Here is a 21,649-nt window from a genome sequence, read left to right as displayed (position 1 = left end):
AGCACCAATTAGTGCACGCCTGACGATATATACAGGGTGTTTCCGTGACCATGTTACAAACTTTCAAGAATGATGGAGAGAAACAAAAGCATCAATATGATATAAGCAACCCCTGTCCGGAAAAGCCTTGTTCAGAAGTTACAAGCCAAAACCATAGTAACGAGAAGGGTATGCCAGCAGGTTCTCCTGATCTGTTCCCACTTGATTTTTTTGTGGGGGTCACGTAAAAAGTGTTGTGTACGAGACAACTGTGGATAATGAAGAAGAACTCCTGGCAAGATTTCTTGCTGCCAGTGACATCGCACGAACGGCTCCAAGGATGTTAGAGCGTATATCTAACTGTAGAGTTCGCTAGTAACAGATAAATACTAAAAACACTAAGTTGCTGACCAAGGCAGATTTATTAAGAAATATAAACACTTAACAAGTAAAGTTTCAACCCTGTATCAGGCTCTTCCTCAGCTATATGTATGTAATTTTTCTGTATCTGTATTTTGTCATTTTAGTTTAGTTCTTCGTCTGAGGAAGACCCTGATACAGGGTTAAAACGTTACTTGTTAAGTGTTTATATTTCTTAATAAATCTACCTTGGTCAGCAACTTAGTGTTTTTAATATGGAAACAAGGCTTAATTATATTACTATTAGATAAATACTCTTTAAGGCCACTTAACAGCAACATGGAATGGTCTTACTAAATTAGTCGCATTTTATTTATTGATTCATACTTGACTATTGTTGTTCGTCACTTAGTAACTGTTCTTTCCTACATATATTCTTCAGGTTACGGCCATTCGACGCCAGTCACCTACGGCGGGAAAGCCTTTTGCATCGTGTACGCAATGGTGGGCATTCCTCTGGGTCTCGTGATGTTCCAGAGCATCGGCGAAAGGCTGAACAAATTCGCATCGGTCGTCATCCAGAAGGGGAAGCGGTGGCTCAAGTGTCAGAGGACGGAGGCAACGGAGATGAATCTTATGCTCGCTACGGGGCTCCTTTCATCCATCATCATCACCACGGGTGCTGCTGTGTTCTCCCGCTATGAAGGATGGAGCTATTTCGACAGCTTCTACTACTGCTTCGTTACCCTCACCACCATCGGCTTCGGTGATTACGTGGCTCTTCAGGTGAGTTCAAACTTATACTTGGGAGATTCTGGCTTTGGGGTCAAATTTCATTTGAAATTAGTCTACAGATACAGGATACGTACCGAAAATTCTAGTAGCACTATTTAGTCATATATTGCATGTTCTCTTTAGAACTGGCCCACATTAGCGTAGACAACTTAAGCAAAGTAAAGGAAACAATTTGCAATGAGATAACAATTGACAGAGATTATGTGGAACGATGACTTTAAAAGCATAGAGCGCGTTCTAAAGTCATGGCAAAAACACACAAATCAAACGAAAATTATTGGCCTCGTGAGCCTGGCGAAACCAGTTATTTTACCGACGTGATTTATGTGTGGTGAGTTGGGCCTTTTTAATAAGAGAAGTTATTAATGAGGGGTTATTTGCGAAATATTTACTATTCAGTGTGCTTCGCGACCACATTCCAATATGATGGGCGTGAATTCAGTTCTATTTCCTACGATTCTTAGTATGTTGTGTGCCTTCGTGATAGCGTTGTCGTAGCGTAGTCGCCTTGTAATCAAGGGGTCCCGTGTTCGATACCCGATGGAGGGACATAGTGGTTCGGATCCCACTTTAAACTTCTGTCGGTCCAGTCCCGATTAGTCTTACTGTGCATAAAGTGTACTTAAAACACCAACTCAACCAACCAACTTTTAGTATGTTGATTATGAAATAATTCTACCACATTTCTGCCAACTTTTAACCAGCTCAGTGACCGAGCGCGTTAAATAGTCGACTTCTGATCTCACCATAAAAGTTCCTGGGTTCAATTCCAGCTAATCATCACTCATCCTCATCGTCGCAATTAGCCAAAAGCGACGCTAAATAAGAAGATTACGAAATTTTATCTCATCTCTTCCGTTATTTATCCAAATTATGTTTAATTTTCCTTTACTGTATGCAACAGATGTGTTTGAGTTCTTGACTCTCTGAAATGTGGACAAATGCTTGGGAAAGAAACAAAATAATTGTTGGGGCTTTCCTGGCGAATAATGAATTTGGCTTATATCCAGAGAGAACCTTTTCAAGAGACATAACATTTAATGGTAAGATCCCAATTACAAACCTTGCAGTATGTTGATTTATCTCTTTGTCATGAGCTGTCTTCCACTGTTACTTTATCTATCTCTTCCTATCCTTTATTTCTTGTAATCAGGGGGTCTCGGGTTCGATACCCGGTGGAGGCACAAGTGGTTCGGATCCCACTTTAAACTGTAGGTCCAGTCTCGATTAGCCTTACTGTGCATAAAGTGAACTTAAGACACCAAATCAACCAACCAACCTATCCTTCCTTTCTCTGGTTCCTTTTTCTCTACCTCTTTCTTTCTCTCCTTTTCTTAGTTTTTCCTTTGTCTCTCTATATACTTCTTTCTTTATTGATTTCTTTCTTTCACACACACACCCGTTTCTGCTGTTCTAACGTACTTTTTATTTCTTTGTCTTCTTTCACTCTCTCTCTCTCTACTTCTCTCTTTGCTTATTTACACTTCTTTTGTTTTTTCTGTTGTTTCTCTTCCATTTTTCTTTCGCTTCTCCTTTTCTCTGTTACTTACTCTATCTCATATCATTTTCTCATTATTCCTGTTTCTCTCTCTCTTTCTTTCTCTCCGTCCCTTTTTTGTTTATCTAACACTTCTTCTTTCTTTCCTTCTGTCTCTCTCTTTCACTCTCTAGTTACTTCTTGCTTTGATTCTTTCTATTTTTCTCTGTTCCACTTCCATTTTTCTATCTTTCTCTACTCCTCTCTCTTCTCTGTTACTCTATCTTCTTCTATAATTTTCTTTCTATTCCCGTCTCTCTTTTTCTCTCCATCCCTTTTCTTTTTGTTGTTTATCTAACACTTCTTCTTTCTTTCCTTCTGTCTCTCTATTTACTTCTTGCTTTGTTTCTTTCTATTTTTCTCTGTTCCACTTCCATTTTTGTAACTTTCTCTTCTCCTCTTCCTTCTCTCTTACTCTATCTTCTTCTATAATTTTATTTTTATTCCCGTCTCTCTCTCTCTCTCTCTCTCTCTCTCTCTCTCTCTCTCTCTCTCTCTCTCTCTCTGTGTGTGTCTTTCTCGGGAAGATAAAAAGAAAGAGAGAGATGAAATAGAATTGTTCGTGTATTGCATGATGGACGAATAGCTTAAGCGCTGACGCATCCACTGTTACTAAATGTGAACATATGGAGTAACGTGTGTTATTCTAATTGCAGAACGATAAGGCGTTAATCAACAAGCCAGGTTACGTCGCCCTAAGCTTGGTCTTCATTCTCTTCGGACTGGCAGTCGTCGCTGCGAGTATCAACCTTCTAGTTCTCCGCTTTATGACAATGTGAGTACGAAATAACATCTTCTGCCTTATGTATTTGAAAAGTTATTTTTTAATGTTGTAATAGCGGGCAGAGTCAGTGACGTCGTCAGGGAGAGCACCTAACAAATTCTCCATGGTCTAAAAGTCCCTCTCTAGCTACCAACAAGAAAATCTAGATAAATAAGTGCTTCTTTAGATCCGATGTGAGTTATTTGATATTTAGGGATATCAAATGTGATCCTGCTAAAAATGTATCCTCCTACAATATCACACCACGGTCTCCATATCAAATTTCTACATAGTCTTTCAGTCCCTGGTGTCCAGTTTCCGCTGCCTTCTAAGGTTCTCAGCTCCCCATGTGTCTGGGCCTTCGGCAGCTTCTGCGTTTAAACTCCAATTAGTCCTGCACTAGCCTGGGATCTAACCATATCAGCTCCACAGCTGTACTTGCGTCGGCGGCCTGCTTCAAAGTTCCAAATGGATCTCCCCTGGCCCCACATGTCTTGAGATTTAAAGTTTTCAGCTCCACACCTGTAGTTTCGTCGGCGGCCTCTGGTTCCAAGTTCCAACTGGGCATCCAGTGGCCCTATTCTACGATGTCTACATATCCTGGGCTTTAAAGTTCTCAGCTCCACAGCTGTAGTTGCGTCGGTGGCCTCTGCTTCCAAGTTCCATCTGGGCATCCAGTGGCCCTATTCCACGATGTCTACATGTATTGGGTTTAAAGTTCTCAGCTCCACAGCTGTAGTGGCGTCGGCGGCATGCTTCAAAGTTCCAAATGGATCTCCCCTGACCCCACATGTCTTGAGATTTAAAGTTTTCAGCTCTATACCTGTAGTTGGGGCGGCGGTCTCTGCTTCAAAGCTCCAACTGGACCTCCAGTGGCCCTACTCTCCGATGTCTACATGTCTTGCGCCTTAAAGTTCTCAGCTCCACAGCTGTAGTTGCGTCGGTGGCCCCTGCTTCCAAGTTCCAACTGGGCATCCAGTGGCCCTATTCCACGATGTCTACATGTCTTGAGCTTTAAAGTTCTCAGCTCCACACCTGTAGTTGGGGCGGCGATCTCTGCTTCCAAGTTCCAACTGGTCTTTTAGTGGCCCTACTTTTCGATGTTTACATGTCTTGGGCTTTAACGTTCTCAGCTGCACACCTGTAGTTGGGGCGGCGGTCTCTACTTCCAAGTTCCTACTGGTCCTCCAGTGGCCCTACTTTTCGATGTTTACATGTCTTGGGCTTTAACGTTCTCAGCTGCACACCTGTAGTTGGGGCGGCGGTCTCTGGTTTTAAGTTCCAACTGGGCCTCCAATGGCCCAACTTTCAGATGTCTACATGTCTTGAGATTTAAAATTCTCAGCTCCACGCCTGTAGTTGGGGCGGCGGTCCGTGCTTACAAGTTCCAACTGGTCATCCAGTGGCCCTACTTTGCGATGTGTACATGTCTTGAACTTTAACGTTCTCAGCTGCACACCTGTAGTTGGGGCGGCGGTCTCTGGTTTTAAGTTCCAACTGGGCCTCCAGTTACCCTACTTTCCGATGTCTATATGTCTTGGGCTTTAATGTTCTCAGCTCCACACCTGTAGTTGGGGCGGCGGTCCGTGCTTACAAGTTCCAACTGGTCATCCAGTGGCTCTACTTTGCGATGTGTACATGTCTTGAACTTTAACGTTCTCAGCTGCACACCTGTAGTTGGGGCGGCGGTCTCTGGTTTTAAGTTCCAACTGGGCCTCCAGTTACCCTATTTTCCGATGTCTATATGTCTTGGGCTTTAATGTTCTCAGCTCCACACCTGTAGTTGGGGCGGCGGTCTCTGCTTCCAAGTTCCAACTGGTCCTCCAGTGGACCGACTTTCCGATGTCTATATGCCTTGGGCTTTAAAGTTCTCGGCTCCACAGCTGTAGTTGGGTCGGCGGTCTCTGCTTCCAAGTTCCAACTGGGCTTCCAGTGGACCTACTTTCCGATGTCTATATGTCTTGGGCTTTAATGTTCTCAGCTCCACACCTGTAGTTGGGGCGGCGGTCTCTGCTTCCAAGTTTCAATTGGTCCTCCATTGGCCATACTTTCCGATGTCTACATGTCTTCAGCTTTAAAGTTCTCAACTCCTCACCTGTAGTTGGGGCGGCGGTCTCAGCTTCCAAGTTCCAACTGGTCCTCCAGTGGCCCTACTCTTCGATGTCTACATGTCATGGGCTTCAAAGTTCTCAGTTCCACAGCTGTATTGGCGTCGGCGGCCTTTCCTTCCAAGCTTCAACTGGGCCTCCAGTGGCATTACTCTCCGATATCTACATGTCTTGAGCTTTAAAGTTCTCAACTCCACACCTGTATTTGGAGCGGCGGTCTCTGCTTCCAAGTTCCAACTGGTCCTCCAGTGGCCCTACTTTCCGATGTCTACATGTCTTGGGCTTTAATGTTCTCAGCTCTACACCTGTAGTTGGGGTGGTGGTCTCTGGTTTTAAGTTCCAACTGGGCCTCCAGTGGCCCAACTTTCCGATGTCTACATGTCTTGAGATTTAAAGTTCTCAGCTCCACAGCTGTAGTTGCATCGGTGGCCTCTGCTTCCAAGTTCCAACTGGTCCTCCAGTGGCCCTACTCTTCGATTTCTACATGTCATGGGCTTCAAAGTTCTCAGTTCCACAGCTGTATTGGCGTCGGCGGCCTTTCCTTCCAAGCTCCAACTGGGCCTCCAGTGGCATTACTCTCCGATATCTACATGTCTTGAGCTTTAAACTTCTCAACTCCACACCTGTATTTGGGGCGGCGGTCTCTGCTTCCAAGTTCCAACTGGTCCTCCTACTTTCCGATGTCTACATGTCTTTGGCTTTAATGTTCTCAGCTCCACACCTGGAGTTGGGGTGGCGGTCTCTGGTTTTAAGTTCCAACTGGTCCTCCAGTGGCACTACTCTCCGATATCTACATGTCATGGGCTTTAAAGTTCTCAGCTCCACAGCTGTATTGGCGTCGGCGGTTTCAGCTTCCAAGTTCCAACTGGTCCTCCAGTGGCCCTACTCTTCGATTTCTACATGCCATGGGCTTCAAAGTTCTCAGTTCCACAGTTGTATTGGCGTCGGCGGTCTCAGCTTCCAAGTTCCAACTGGTCCTCCAGTGGCACTACTCTCCGATATCTACATGTCCTGAGCTTTAAAGTTCTCAACTTCACACCTGTAGTTGGGGCGGCGGTCTCTACTTCCAAGTTCCTACTGGTCCTCCAGTGGCCCTACTTTTCGATGTTTACATGTCTTGGGAGTAGATGTTGACCGACTTAACGTCGGTCGCTGCATGGGTGGTCTTTAATTTGCACGTACTTATAACTAATTTGCACGGGTTTTAATTAATTCGCATGTACTTAGAACTAATTAGCATGTACTTAGAATACTTTACATTTATGTATTTGCTTAATTATAACTTTTTATGAATATATAATTATTTATTTTATGAAAAATATGTATATAGAAGGTAATTAGAGGTACTAAACGCTATGCATATGGTTTTATATTCATTACTGCAAAGTATGTAATGTATAAAACGATAATAATTAATGTTTATAGTATTGAAAATAAGAGTTTACGGTTTATGAACCGCTATGAGAGGTGTTAATGGTACGAAAGAAGACGGTCCCGGTACTCGAACCCGCGATATGTAACTGTAATAAATGGTTAGGCCTATAGTGTATACATCGTATGTAATAATGTATGTTATTATTGTATGAAAGACGATGGTCTCAGACGCTAGACAGGAGACTGTGAACTCCGCTCTGAGGGTTGACGAGAAAGGAATTTGGGGGAAGTGCGTTCAAGGTCAAATGACGTCAGAACGTCAGAACAAAGGAAGAACCCAATTGACCAATCAGAGAACGCGTCGGTAGATTTTCAGAACCGGTTTTTCCAAGGTTAACTAGTACGCAAGAACAGAGGAAAGCTATGCAATACTGTAGGGCAGGGGAGGGATTGATCCAGACAACAAAGGATGTCTGGAATGCGCAGCAAGGATCAAATTTTTTGAAGCTATGCGTCGCTTGTATAACCGGTTTCAGCCGCCAATTAATATTCCGCTCAGGGTTGCCCCAAGGCACAGGACGCTTTAGCGCGGGTTTGGGGCTAGAACGCTTGCATGCTAGAACAGGTTTCTGTCTAAGTAGGCTAAGGTTACCGAGAACACAAGGAAAAAGGATTTTTGGATACCCAATTAGATTGGAGCGAGAACTTTAAATTGAACAAGGAGAACGAAGCGTAAGGGTTTATTATTTGTACTATGAAGAAGGGAGAGCTCTCAGGGACTGGGCCTACAGTTTTCACTATTTGCTTTTATCACGGGGTATCGAACCTAGGACCTTTTCATTATTGATTTAGGTAGTAAATTTATGTTACTGTGTGCTATTTAACATATTATTGAGTTTATTTTTTACCAAACTTTGACTTTATGTCAAACATTTTCACAGCTTATTCTTATTTTTACCAAAATAACACAATTTCATCTCTTCAGGCAACATTTTTTATTATATTTTCAACACACAAACTGTGTTCTCAACTTTTATCTGTTTATTTCACAAATTTATACCTACTTTTACCAAAATAACACTATTTATACTATTCAGGCAACATTTTTTATTAAATTTTGGACTCACAAAGATATTTTTACAACTTTTTAACTTATTATTTTACAATTTTATACCTATTTTTAACCTAAATAACACTATTTGTACTATTCAGGCAACATTTTTTATTAAATTTTGGACTCACAAAGATATTTTTACAACTTTTTAACTTATTATTTTACAATTTTATACCTATTTTTAACCTAAATAACACTATTTATACTATTAAGGAAAGATTTTTAGTTATATTTTCGACACACAAAGTGTGTGGTCTCAACTTTTATCTGTTTATTTCACAAGTTTAGGCTTATTTTTACCAAAATAACACAATTCAATCTGTTCAGGAAAGACTTTTAGTTACATTTTCGACACACTAAGTGTGTGTTCTCAACTTCTATCTGTTTATTATTCTTATTATTACTCAAATAACACTATTTATACTATTCAGGCAACATTTTTTATTAAATTTTGGACTCACAAAGATATTTTTACAACTTTTTAACTTATTATTTTACAATTTTATACCTATTTTTAACCTAAATAACACTATTTGTACTATTCAGGCAACATTTTTTATTAAATTTTGGACTCACAAAGATATTTTTACAACTTTTTAACTTATTATTTTACAATTTTATACCTATTTTTAACCTAAATAACACTATTTATACTATTAAGGAAAGATTTTTAGTTATATTTTCGACACACAAAGTGTGTGGTCTCAACTTTTATCACAAGTTTAGGCTTATTTTTACCAAAATAACACAATTCAATCTGTTCAGGAAAGACTTTTAGTTACATTTTCGACACACTAAGTGTGTGTTCTCAACTTCTATCTGTTTATTAGGCTTATTATTACTCAAATAACACTATTTATACTATACAGGCAATATTTTTTATTAAATTTTGGACTCACAAAGACATTTTTTCAACTTTTAACTTATTATTTTACAACTTTATGTTAATTTTTTACCAAAATAACACTATTTGTACAATTCAGGCAACATTTTTTATTAAATTTTGGACTCACAAAGACATTTTTTCAACTTTTAACCTATTATTTTACAACTTTGTTAATTTTTACCAAAATAACACTATTTGTACAATTCAGGCAACATTTTTTATTAAATTTTGGACACACGGAGTGTGTCTTGTCAACTTTTAACTTATTAATTTTACCAAAATAACGCAATTCTATCTATTCAGGAAAGACTTTTAGTTACATTTTCGACACACAAGTGTGTGGTCTCAACTTCTATCTGTTTATTTTACAAAGTTTAGGTTTATTATTACTCAAATAACACAATTTCATCTGTTCAGGAAATACTTTTTATTACATTTTGGAGATACACACACACACATACACACACACACACAGAAAGAGAGAGAGGAGAGAGAGAGAGAGAGAGAGAGAGAGATTTTTTCCAAGTTTACAGGATTATTCTCCACGTTTACTCAAATAACACAATTTAAATGTGTTTTGAATTAAATTTTGGTACACACGAAGTATGTTTTGGCAAGTTCTACCCTTTTATTTTACAAGTTTAGGCTTATTATTACTCAAATAACACGGAAAGTTTGTTTATTTTAGAGTTTGCTGAGTATTTTTGTTTACTGTTTGTACTAGGTAAAAGTTTTCTAAATATATCAGATAGGGCTCTGTATACTTTTGTTTTTTGCTATTTTGGAGATGATGCGATCAGCATCACTCTCCATCTGCTTTTTATTTATGTACCCAATATTACTTTGAGGCTTAGTGAATTCTAGAGCCTATTTATGCAGGAGAGAGGGCTTGAAACTTTTGATCTCAGATACCCATCCATTATTTTAAAGGATATTTTATACTTATTATATGCCACTAGAATATCAAAGCTTGCTTAATTTTTATGTCTGTAACGCTGTTATTGTATTTCTAGCTAAGGCTTACTAGATAAAGTACACGAAATGTTTAACATTTCGACTATTTGCCTTTATACGAGGGCAATTTTTAGTGTAACGAAAATTATTATGTGTCTATGAGATCTGAAACCCCTTTATCGAGGGTCCATATTTGGACGCTTACTAATATTGTTTTTTCCCCTTAAATATAACAATTTAACAATATAATAACAATACGAAGTTAACAGACGGCTTAGGGGCCTAGGTCCACTTTCCAAACCTTTTTTACTATTCTAGAAGAATTATTTAGCCTTATACCCTTTTTCAGGGTACTTTTGAAGTATTACTGGCTTTTTTGGGTGCATCAGTATCTGTGTTATTTGCATTTGTTATATTATACGAGGTTTATTTTTTACTCTAAGATCAATATATGTCTCCGAGGACTAAAATACATTTATTGAAGCTAAAAGCTTAGGCTGTAACTAGGGACTTAGCATGTATATCGACAATTTATAGGACAACACGAATTTTACAGAGGATTGTAGGTGATGTAGGCCCACATGCCAGAGCCTTATTCGCCTGCAAGAAGCACTTGCAACTAATGCTACGAGGATATAATGTTAATTTTTCATTGTTTCACAAGGAGGCTATTTTTTACACAACCAATATTTGCTTTTTCAAGTAACTACATGTGCCAGAAGCACACAGGCCAACACTAACTAGATTTTGATTTATACTATCTCAGGTGCTAAATGTATCAAGAACACTGATTGTACATATTTTTGAGAATCCAACTATATCAGGATTTTTCTATGTAAGTATATTTTTATTGATTGCTTTGTTTAACAGATCAAACAGGAAGACTGCAAATTTCATTAAATGTAGTTCTATAGTATAGGTGGTTTCAGAGATATAAAAAGAACAAATATAAGATTTCGCTTTTTTTTTGCTTCTGAGGCTAATCGCGACGCTAAGGGTAAATGGCGAGGAATGTAGCGGAGGAGAAACAGTCCCAAAAGTTATGGGCTGCATGTAAGTTAATACCACAGAGATATTACAGTAGGTGTAGGTTCTACCACCAGAACATTTCTATTATAATAATACTGGTTATGCTGTACTGTTAGCTAAAGATGCTGATATTTGAGAAACTTAAAAGGTTATTTGCAAAATTTTAGATAAATAATAATCTGTTAGACTGTAAACATATTTTATATCCATTCTGCTAAAGACCCGATGACAAAATTTAAAAATTGTTATCGCCCAGACAGGGACTCGAACCCTGGACAGATAGGTTAAAAGCCTAACGCTATACCAACTAAGCTATCTGGGCACAAGGTATTCTTTTCTTGAAAAGTTAGTTATGTTGAGAAATATATTGAAACACTTGAGAACACTCTTGGTCTGGTTCGACAGAGAAGGAGACAACATTTCCAAATTTTTACAGACTGGGTGTATTTTTCCACTATAGAGGCCTTCACTATATGTAATTCGAAACGCTAAAGTTCAGCTAGCTTCCAAATTGAGGTAAAGATTGTGTTTGGCGAGATTAACAAGTTACAATTATATCCAGTTACGGACAAATAAAGCTAAAACTCTCAGATTTACTGTACTAGCCAAGTTTTAGTAACATTTTCTTCACTTTAGTACAAATACCAAAGAAATAGGTATATTTTATTTATAATTTGACAAAATGTACTAGTATTTAATTCACAAAGTTAGGTAAAAAACAGTATTTTTAAAAAAATATTGTTACTGCCTTCAAATTTTATGTTATTTAGCCACTAACAACTGGTTTACACTGTTTTGCATCCTTTAAATAGGAAAAGAAGGAATTATTGTTTAGTATTTTTACTACTTTATATTATTTAAGAAAACAATTCTACAGTTTAACTTAATTTTAACAAATTGTTACTAATTTATATATCAAAGTTATGTTATTTAGAGTGTATGAAGGCGTATAAAGTTAATATTTGTACTTATCAGTGCAACTAACAATTATATTTTACACACAAAAGATAATGTTTACAGTTAAATTACTTGAATCAGAGAATAATATTTTACAGTAATTGATTCATTCAGCACTAGTCAGTACTTTTATGCATCAGAAAGTTTCCTTAATTTTCTATTACGCATGCTATTTTGTGCTATTCTTAAAATGCATTTCTAAGGCAAACTGGTTTAATTTTCTGCTTATAATGCAAAGTTGACATAGTTTTCGCACAATGCATTGTACATTTGTTATATTCTCTATTTACAATCCAAATATTATGCTTATTTAATGTATAACTAACTAACTCTCTAGCCTTCTTAAACCCGAATGTTTATGGCTGCAGCAACACATGCCTTTCATCTGTCCCTGTCCTGAGCAAGATCTATATACTCCTTTCCTTCCCTACCAATTTCCTTTAGGTCCATCTCTACATTATCCCTCCATCTTTGTTTTGGTCTTCCTATTGGTCTTTTACCATCAGGTTTCCCAACAAGAATCCTGTATACTCTTCTTTCCTCTCCCATTCGTACCATATGATCTACACACCTAAGTCTTCTTGATTTAATCATTCTAATAATATCTGGACATGAATACAAATTATGTACTTCTAAATTATGTAATCTTCTCCACTCATCTGTCTCCTCATCTGTTTTAGGCCCAAGTATTTTCCTAAGGATTTTATTTTCAAATATTCTCAATTTATGTTCCTTTTTCAATGTAAGGGACCAAGTTTATTTACTGTATTTAACTTTTATTTTTTTTGTAATTAACAAAAATTAAAAGCTTATACTGTAGTTATTATATCTTTTTCTATCAGCTTATTTTGAAATTAATATTATTAGGTATAGTCTTTGATTTATAACTATATTGCTTTTTTATCAATTTATCTAAGAGTACACACAGACAAACACATCTGTTCACACTTTTATGTACATAGATATGCCTTTTTTCAATATTTTAGTATGAAGATTGCACTTTAGCTATTCAAGCAAGTGTAGGAAAGGTAGGATTTCTGAGAATTTCTTGCAGGATTTTGTTGTCCAAGTATAGATGAGAACTGAGCTGGGAGACTGCTTTGAACCTTTTCATGAGAGTTTGCATGTGAACTGTATGCAAATTGAGCACTATTGTTTGTGCATGCTTCTAAGTTTTGCTGTTATTTTACATCAAGTCTGTGAGACTGTAGTCAGTTTTCCCTTTTCAAGTAGTTTTTATTGATTGTATTTGTATATGTTTTGGGAACTTAGCAGTTTTATGTTATGAGGCAGTTTGTTGTAGAATATTTTTACCTGATTGTTTTGAGATATTGAGTGTCTGCTGTTTCACTTGTAATTATTTTCCTTCTTGTGTTGTGTATTTGACTGTATTTTACCCAAGTTCGTAGTATTTAGAATAATTGTTATTGAATTCTAGATGTAGGGAGTAATAATCCTTTGCAAGATGACTTATACTTGTCTGAACATTATTTTTAGTGTTCACTTTTGAAGCCTTAGTATTCTGGTAGTAATTAATCTGTAATGTAGGCATTTTTCTGATAAATTAGACTCACTTAGTTGTTTCACCACATAGAAGTTGCATGATGGTTTACTGCTGATGATGCTAATCTGCTCTTCTTATGTACTATGTACGATGTAGCTTATTTGAGTAATTGGAATTTTGTACTGAACATAGGATTGCTTGTCTATTTTATTCCTATGTTGTTGAGTTTGTCCATATATGCCTTGGAAGAATCTAGATATATTGTGTTTGAAGTTTTATGTTTCTCTAAGGTTTCAGCTATGTAGTTTCTCACTCTGCTATCGGTGTGACTAATGATTTCTCTTTCTGAATGCCATGTTGGTTTCTGTTTATTCTTTTTTGCTGCTTGAATCTGACTTAGGTTGTTTGCTTTTTTTTTAGATCTATATTTGTTTGTTTGTTTTGTATTTGTTATGGCTTTACTATTTTGATATTTTGAATGCTATTTTATAATAATTCCACAATTTTTAAATTTTAATTACTTTAATTTTACATTAACTAACATATTTTACTTTAACAACAAAACAAACTACTAACAAACAATACTAACAACTTACCAAAAATGTACTATTATAACTTTCAATTTTAAAAAATTGTACTTTTAAAACTTTAACTTTGAAAAAAATAATTTTAACACTTTGACTTTAACAATGTACTTTGAATTTTTTTATGTAAAAAGAATATCTAAAAAAGTAAAAAATAAAAGATCTAAAAAAAAAGCAAACAACCTAAGTCAGATTCAAGCAGCAAAAAAGAATAAACAGAAACCAACATGGCATTCAGAAAGAGAAATCATTAGTCACACCGATAGCAGAGTGAGAAACTACATAGCTGAAACCTTAGAGAAACATAAAACTTCAAACACAATATATCTAGATTCTTCCAAGGCATATATGGACAAACTCAACAACATAGGAATAAAATAGACAAGCAATCCTATGTTCAGTACAAAATTCCAATTACTCAAATAAGCTACATCGTACATAGTACATAAGAAGAGCAGATTAGCATCATCAGCAGTAAACCATCATGCAACTTCTATGTGGTGAAACAACTAAGTGAGTCTAATTTATCAGAAAAATGCCTACATTACAGATTAATTACTACCAGAATACTAAGGCTTCAAAAGTGAACACTAAAAATAATGTTCAGACAAGTATAAGTCATCTTGCAAAGGATTATTACTCCCTACATCTAGAATTCAATAACAATTATTCTAAATACTACGAACTTGGGTAAAATACAGTCAAATACACAACACAAGAAGGAAAATAATTACAAGTGAAACAGCAGACACTCAATATCTCAAAACAATCAGGTAAAAATATTCTACAACAAACTGCCTCATAACATAAAACTGCTAAGTTCCCAAAACATATACAAATACAATCAATAAAAACTACTTGAAAAGGGAAAACTGACTACAGTCTCACAGACTTGATGTAAAATAACAGCAAAACTTAGAAGCATGCACAAACAATAGTGCTCAATTTGCATACAGTTCACATGCAAACTCTCATGAAAAGGTTCAAAGCAGTCTCCCAGCTCAGTTCTCATCTATACTTGGACAACAAAATCCTGCAAGAAATTCTCAGAAATCCTACCTTTCCTACACTTGCTTGAATAGCTAAAGTGCAATCTTCATACTAAAATATTGAAAAAAGGCATATCTATGTACATAAAAGTGTGAACAGATGTGTTTGTCTGTGTGTACTCTTAGATAAATTGATAAAAAAGCAATATAGTTATAAATCAAAGACTATACCTAATAATATTAATTTCAAAATAAGCTGATAGAAAAAGATATAATAACTACAGTATAAGCTTTTAATTTTTGTTAATTACAAAAAAAATAAAAGTTAAATACAGTAAATAAACTTGGTCCCTTACATTGAAAAAGGAACATAAATTGAGAATATTTGAAAATAAAATCCTTAGGAAAATACTTGGGCCTAAAACAGATGAGGAGACAGATGAGTGGAGAAGATTACATAATTTAGAAGTACATAATTTGTATTCATGTCCAGATATTATTAGAATGATTAAATCAAGAAGACTTAGGTGTGTAGATCATATGGTACGAATGGGAGAGGAAAGAAGAGTATACAGGATTCTTGTTGGGAAACCTGATGGTAAAAGACCAATAGGAAGACCAAAACAAAGATGGAGGGATAATGTAGAGATGGACCTAAAGGAAATTGGTAGGGAAGGAAAGGAGTATATAGATCTTGCTCAGGACAGGGACAGATGAAAGGCATGTGTTGCTGCAGCCATAAACATTCGGGTTTAAGAAGGCTAGAGAGTTAGTTAGTTATACATTAAATAAGCATAATATTTGGATTGTAAATAGAGAATATAACAAATGTACAATGCATTGTGCGAAAACTATGTCAACTTTGCATTATAAGCAGAAAATTAAACCAGTTTGCCTTAGAAATGCATTTTAAGAATAGCACAAAATAGCATGCGTAATAGAAAATTAAGGAAACTTTCTGATGCATAAAAGTACTGACTAGTGCTGAATGAATCAATTACTGTAAAATATTATTCTCTGATTCAAGTAATTTAACTGTAAACATTATCTTTTGTGTGTAAAATATAATTGTTAGTTGCACTGATAAGTACAAATATTAACTTTATACGCCTTCATACACTCTAAATAACATAACTTTGATATATAAATTAGTAACAATTTGTTAAAATTAAGTTAAACTGTAGAATTGTTTTCTTAAATAAATATAAAGTAGTAAAAATACTAAACAAATAATTCCTTCTTTTCCTATTTAAAGGATGCAAAACAGTGTAAACCAGTTGTTAGTGGCTAAATAACATAAAATTTGAAGGCAGTAACAATATTTTTTTAAAAATACTGTTTTTTACCTAACTTTGTGAATTAAATACTAGTACATTTTGTCAAATTATAAATAAAATATACCTATTTCTTTGGTATTTGTACTAAAGTGAAGAAAATGTTACTAAAACTTGGCTAGTACAGTAAATCTGAGAGTTTTAGCTTTATTTGTCCGTAACTGGATATAATTGTAACTTGTTAATCTCGCCAAACACAATCTTTACCTCAATTTTGGAAGCTAGCTGAACTTTAGCGTTTCGAATTACATATAGTGAAGGCCTCTATAGTGGAAAAATACACCCAGTCTGTAAAAATTTGGAAATGTTGTCTCCTTCTCTGTCGAACCAGACCAAGAGTGTTCTCAAGTGTTTCAATATATTTCTCAACATAACTAACTTTTCAAGAAAAGAATACCTTGTGCCCAGATAGCTTAGTTGGTATAGCGTTAGGCTTTTAACCTATCTGTCCAGGGTTCGAGTCCCTGTCTGGGCGATAACAATTTTTAAATTTTGTCATCGGGTCTTTAGCAGAATGGATATAAAATATGTTTACAGTCTAACAGATTATTATTTATCTAAAATTTTGCAAATAACCTTTTAAGTTTCTCAAATATCAGCATCTTTAGCTAACAGTACAGCATAACCAGTATTATTATAATAGAAATGTTCTGGTGGTAGAACCTACACCTACTGTAATATCTCTGTGGTATTAACTTACATGCAGCCCATAACTTTTGGGACTGTTTCTCCTCCGCTACATTTCCTCGCCATTTACCCTTAGCGTCGCGATTAGCCTCAGAAGCAAAAAAAAAAGCGAAATCTTATATTTGTTCTTTTTATATCTCTGAAACCACCTATACTATAGAACTACATTTAATGAAATTTGCAGTCTTCCTGTTTGATCTGTTAAACAAAGCAATCAATAAAAATATACTTACATAGAAAAATCCTGATATAGTTGGATTCTCAAAAATATGTACAATCAGTGTTCTTGATACATTTAGCACCTGAGATAGTATAAATCAAAATCTAGTTAGTGTTGGCCTGTGTGCTTCTGGCACATGTAGTTACTTGAAAAAGCAAATATTGGTTGTGTAAAAAATAGCCTCCTTGTGAAACAATGAAAAATTAACATTATATCCTCGTAGCATTAGTTGCAAGTGCTTCTTGCAGGCGAATAAGGCTCTGGCATGTGGGCCTACATCACCTACAATCCTCTGTAAAATTCGTGTTGTCCTATAAATTGTCGATATACATGCTAAGTCCCTAGTTACAGCCTAAGCTTTTAGCTTCAATAAATGTATTTTAGTCCTCGGAGACATATATTGATCTTAGAGTAAAAAATAAACCTCGTATAATATAACAAATGCAAATAACACAGATACTGATGCACCCAAAAAAGCCAGTAATACTTCAAAAGTACCCTGAAAAAGGGTATAAGGCTAAATAATTCTTCTAGAATAGTAAAAAAGGTTTGGAAAGTGGACCTAGGCCCCTAAGCCGTCTGTTAACTTCGTATTGTTATTATATTGTTAAATTGTTATATTTAAGGGGAAAAAACAATATTAGTAAGCGTCCAAATATGGACCCTCGATAAAGGGGTTTCAGATCTCATAGACACATAATAATTTTCGTTACACTAAAAATTGCCCTCGTATAAAGGCAAATAGTCGAAATGTTAAACATTTCGTGTACTTTATCTAGTAAGCCTTAGCTAGAAATACAATAACAGCGTTACAGACATAAAAATTAAGCAAGCTTTGATATTCTAGTGGCATATAATAAGTATAAAATATCCTTTAAAATAATGGATGGGGTATCTGAGATCAAAAGTTTCAAGCCCTCTCTCCTGCATAAATAGGCTCTAGAATTCACTAAGCCTCAAAGTAATATTGGGTACATAAAATAAAAAGCAGATGGAGAGTGATGCTGATCGCATCATCTCCAAAATAGCAAAAAACAAAAGTATACAGAGCCCTATCTGATATATTTAGAAAACTTTTACCTAGTACAACAGTAACAAAATACTCAGCAAACTCTAAAATAAACAAACTTTCCGTGTTATTTGAGTAATAATAAGCCTAAACTTGTAAAATAAAAGGGTAGAACTTGCCAAAACATACTTCGTGTGTACAAAATTTAATTCAAAACACATTTAAATTGTGTTATTTGAGTAAACGTGGAGAATAATCCTGTAAACTTGGAAAAAATCTCTCTCTCTCTCTCTCTCTCTCTCTCTCTCTCTTTCTGTGTGTGTGTGTGTATGTGTGTGTGTGTATGTCCAAAATGTAATAAAAAGTATTTCCTGAACAGATGAAATTGTGTTATTTGAGTAATAATAAACCTAAACTTGTAAAATAAACAGATAGAAGTTGAGACCACACACTTTGTGTGTCGAAAATGTAACTAAAAGTCTTTCCTGAATAGATAGAATTGCGTTATTTTGGTAAAATTAATAAGTTAAAAGTTGACAAGACACACTCCGTGTGTCCAAAATTTAATAAAAAATGTTGCCTGAATTGTACAAATAGTGTTATTTTGGTAAAAATTAACAAAGTTGTAAAATAATAGGTTAAAAGTTGAAAAAATGTCTTTGTGAGTCCAAAATTTAATAAAAAATGTTGCCTGAATTGTACAAATAGTGTTATTTTGGTAAAAAATTAACATAAAGTTGTAAAATAATAAGTTAAAAGTTGAAAAAATGTCTTTGTGAGTCCAAAATTTAATAAAAAATATTGCCTGTATAGTATAAATAGTGTTATTTGAGTAATAATAAGCCTAATAAACAGATAGAAGTTGAGAACACACACTTAGTGTGTCGAAAATGTAACTAAAAGTCTTTCCTGAACAGATTGAATTGTGTTATTTTGGTAAAAATAAGCCTAAACTTGTGATAAAAGTTGAGACCACACACTTTGTGTGTCGAAAATATAACTAAAAATCTTTCCTTAATAGTATAAATAGTGTTATTTAGGTTAAAAATAGGTATAAAATTGTAAAATAATAAGTTAAAAAGTTGTAAAAATATCTTTGTGAGTCCAAAATTTAATAAAAAATGTTGCCTGAATAGTACAAATAGTGTTATTTAGGTTAAAAATAGGTATAAAATTGTAAAATAATAAGTTAAAAAGTTGTAAAAATATCTTTGTGAGTCCAAAATTTAATAAAAAATGTTGCCTGAATAGTATAAATAGTGTTATTTGAGTAATAATAAGAATAATAAACAGATAGAAGTTGAGAACACACACTTAGTGTGTCGAAAATGTAACTAAAAGTCTTTCCTGAACAGATTGAATTGTGTTATTTTGGTAAAAATAAGCCTAAACTTGTGAAATAAACAGATAAAAGTTGAGACCACACACTTTGTGTGTCGAAAATATAACTAAAAATCTTTCCTTAATAGTATAAATAGTGTTATTTAGGTTAAAAATAGGTATAAAATTGTAAAATAATAAGTTAAAAAGTTGTAAAAATATCTTTGTGAGTCCAAAATTTAATAAAAAATGTTGCCTGAATAGTACAAATAGTGTTATTTAGGTTAAAAATAGGTATAAAATTGTAAAATAATAAGTTAAAAAGTTGTAAAAATATCTTTGTGAGTCCAAAATTTAATAAAAAATGTTGCCTGAATAGTATAAATAGTGTTATTTTGGTAAAAGTAGGTATAAATTTGTGAAATAAACAGATAAAAGTTGAGAACACAGTTTGTGTGTTGAAAATATAATAAAAAATGTTGCCTGAAGAGATGAAATTGTGTTATTTTGGTAAAAATAAGAATAAGCTGTGAAAATGTTTGACATAAAGTCAAAGTTTGGTAAAAAATAAACTCAATAATATGTTAAATAGCACACAGTAACATAAATTTACTACCTAAATCAATAATGAAAAGGTCCTAGGTTCGATACCCCGTGATAAAAGCAAATAGTGAAAACTGTAGGCCCAGTCCCTGAGAGCTCTCCCTTCTTCATAGTACAAATAATAAACCCTTACGCTTCGTTCTCCTTGTTCAATTTAAAGTTCTCGCTCCAATCTAATTGGGTATCCAAAAATCCTTTTTCCTTGTGTTCTCGGTAACCTTAGCCTACTTAGACAGAAACCTGTTCTAGCATGCAAGCGTTCTAGCCCCAAACCCGCGCTAAAGCGTCCTGTGCCTTGGGGCAACCCTGAGCGGAATATTAATTGGCGGCTGAAACCGGTTATACAAGCGACGCATAGCTTCAAAAAATTTGATCCTTGCTGCGCATTCCAGACATCCTTTGTTGTCTGGATCAATCCCTCCCCTGCCCTACAGTATTGCATAGCTTTCCTCTGTTCTTGCGTACTAGTTAACCTTGGAAAAACCGGTTCTGAAAATCTACCGACGCGTTCTCTGATTGGTCAATTGGGTTCTTCCTTTGTTCTGACGTTCTGACGTCATTTGACCTTGAACGCACTTCCCCCAAATTCCTTTCTCGTCAACCCTCAGAGCGGAGTTCACAGTCTCCTGTCTAGCGTCTGAGACCATCGTCTTTCATACAATAATAACATACATTATTACATACGATGTATACACTATAGGCCTAACCATTTATTACAGTTACATATCGCGGGTTCGAGTACCGGGACCGTCTTCTTTCGTACCATTAACACCTCTCATAGCGGTTCATAAACCGTAAACTCTTATTTTCAATACTATAAACATTAATTATTATCGTTTTATACATTACATACTTTGCAGTAATGAATATAAAACCATATGCATAGCGTTTAGTACCTCTAATTACCTTCTATATACATATTTTTCATAAAATAAATAATTATATATTCATAAAAAGTTATAATTAAGCAAATACATAAATGTAAAGTATTCTAAGTACATGCTAATTAGTTCTAAGTACATGCGAATTAATTAAAACCCGTGCAAATTAGTTATAAGTACGTGCAAATTAAAGACCACCCATGCAGCGACCGACGTTAAGTCGGTCAACATCTACTCTTGGGCTTTAACGTTCTCAGCTGCACACCTGTAGTTCGTGCGGCGGTCTCTGGTTTTAAGCTCCAACTGGGCCTCCAGTGGCCCTACTTTCAGATGTCTACATGTCTTGAGCTTTAAAGTTCTCAGCTCCACACCTGTAGTTCGTGCGGCGTTCTCTGCTTCCAAGTTCCAACTGGTCCTCCAGTGGACCGACTTTCCGATGTCTATATGCCTTGGGCTTTAAAGTTCTCGGCTCCACAGCTGTAGTTGGGTCGGCGGTCTCTGCTTCCAAGTTCCAACTGGGCTTCCAGTGGACCTACTTTCCGATGTCTACATGTCTTCAGCTTTAAAGTTCTCAGCTCCACACCTGTAGTTGGGGCGGCGGTCTCTGCTTCCAAGTTCCAACTGGTCCTCCAGTGGCCCTACTCTCCGATGTCTACATGTCT

The 21,649-nt window shown here is 35.5% G+C and overlaps 1 protein-coding gene across 2 annotated transcripts in view; it reads left to right on the top strand.

The window, feature by feature from the left end:
- Positions 1–21,649, top strand: part of Task7 (TWIK-related acid-sensitive K[+] channel 7) — a 75,123-nt gene that overhangs the window by 41,982 nt on the left and 11,492 nt on the right. For both annotated transcript variants that reach the window (XM_083137296.1, XM_083137295.1), the window contains exons 3-4: positions 782–1,125; positions 3,328–3,446. In XM_083137296.1, the coding sequence (XP_082993422.1) occupies positions 782–1,125; positions 3,328–3,446 (463 nt within the window). The remainder of the gene's footprint in view (positions 1–781; positions 1,126–3,327; positions 3,447–21,649) is intronic.

The sequence above is a fragment of the Lepisma saccharinum genome, chromosome 16, assembly GCF_977018435.1.
Source record: "Lepisma saccharinum chromosome 16, izLepSacc3.1, whole genome shotgun sequence".
NCBI lineage: Eukaryota > Metazoa > Arthropoda > Insecta > Zygentoma > Lepismatidae > Lepisma > Lepisma saccharinum.
Note: the sequence above shows the minus strand (reverse complement) of the source record. Positions and strands in the feature narration are given on the sequence as shown.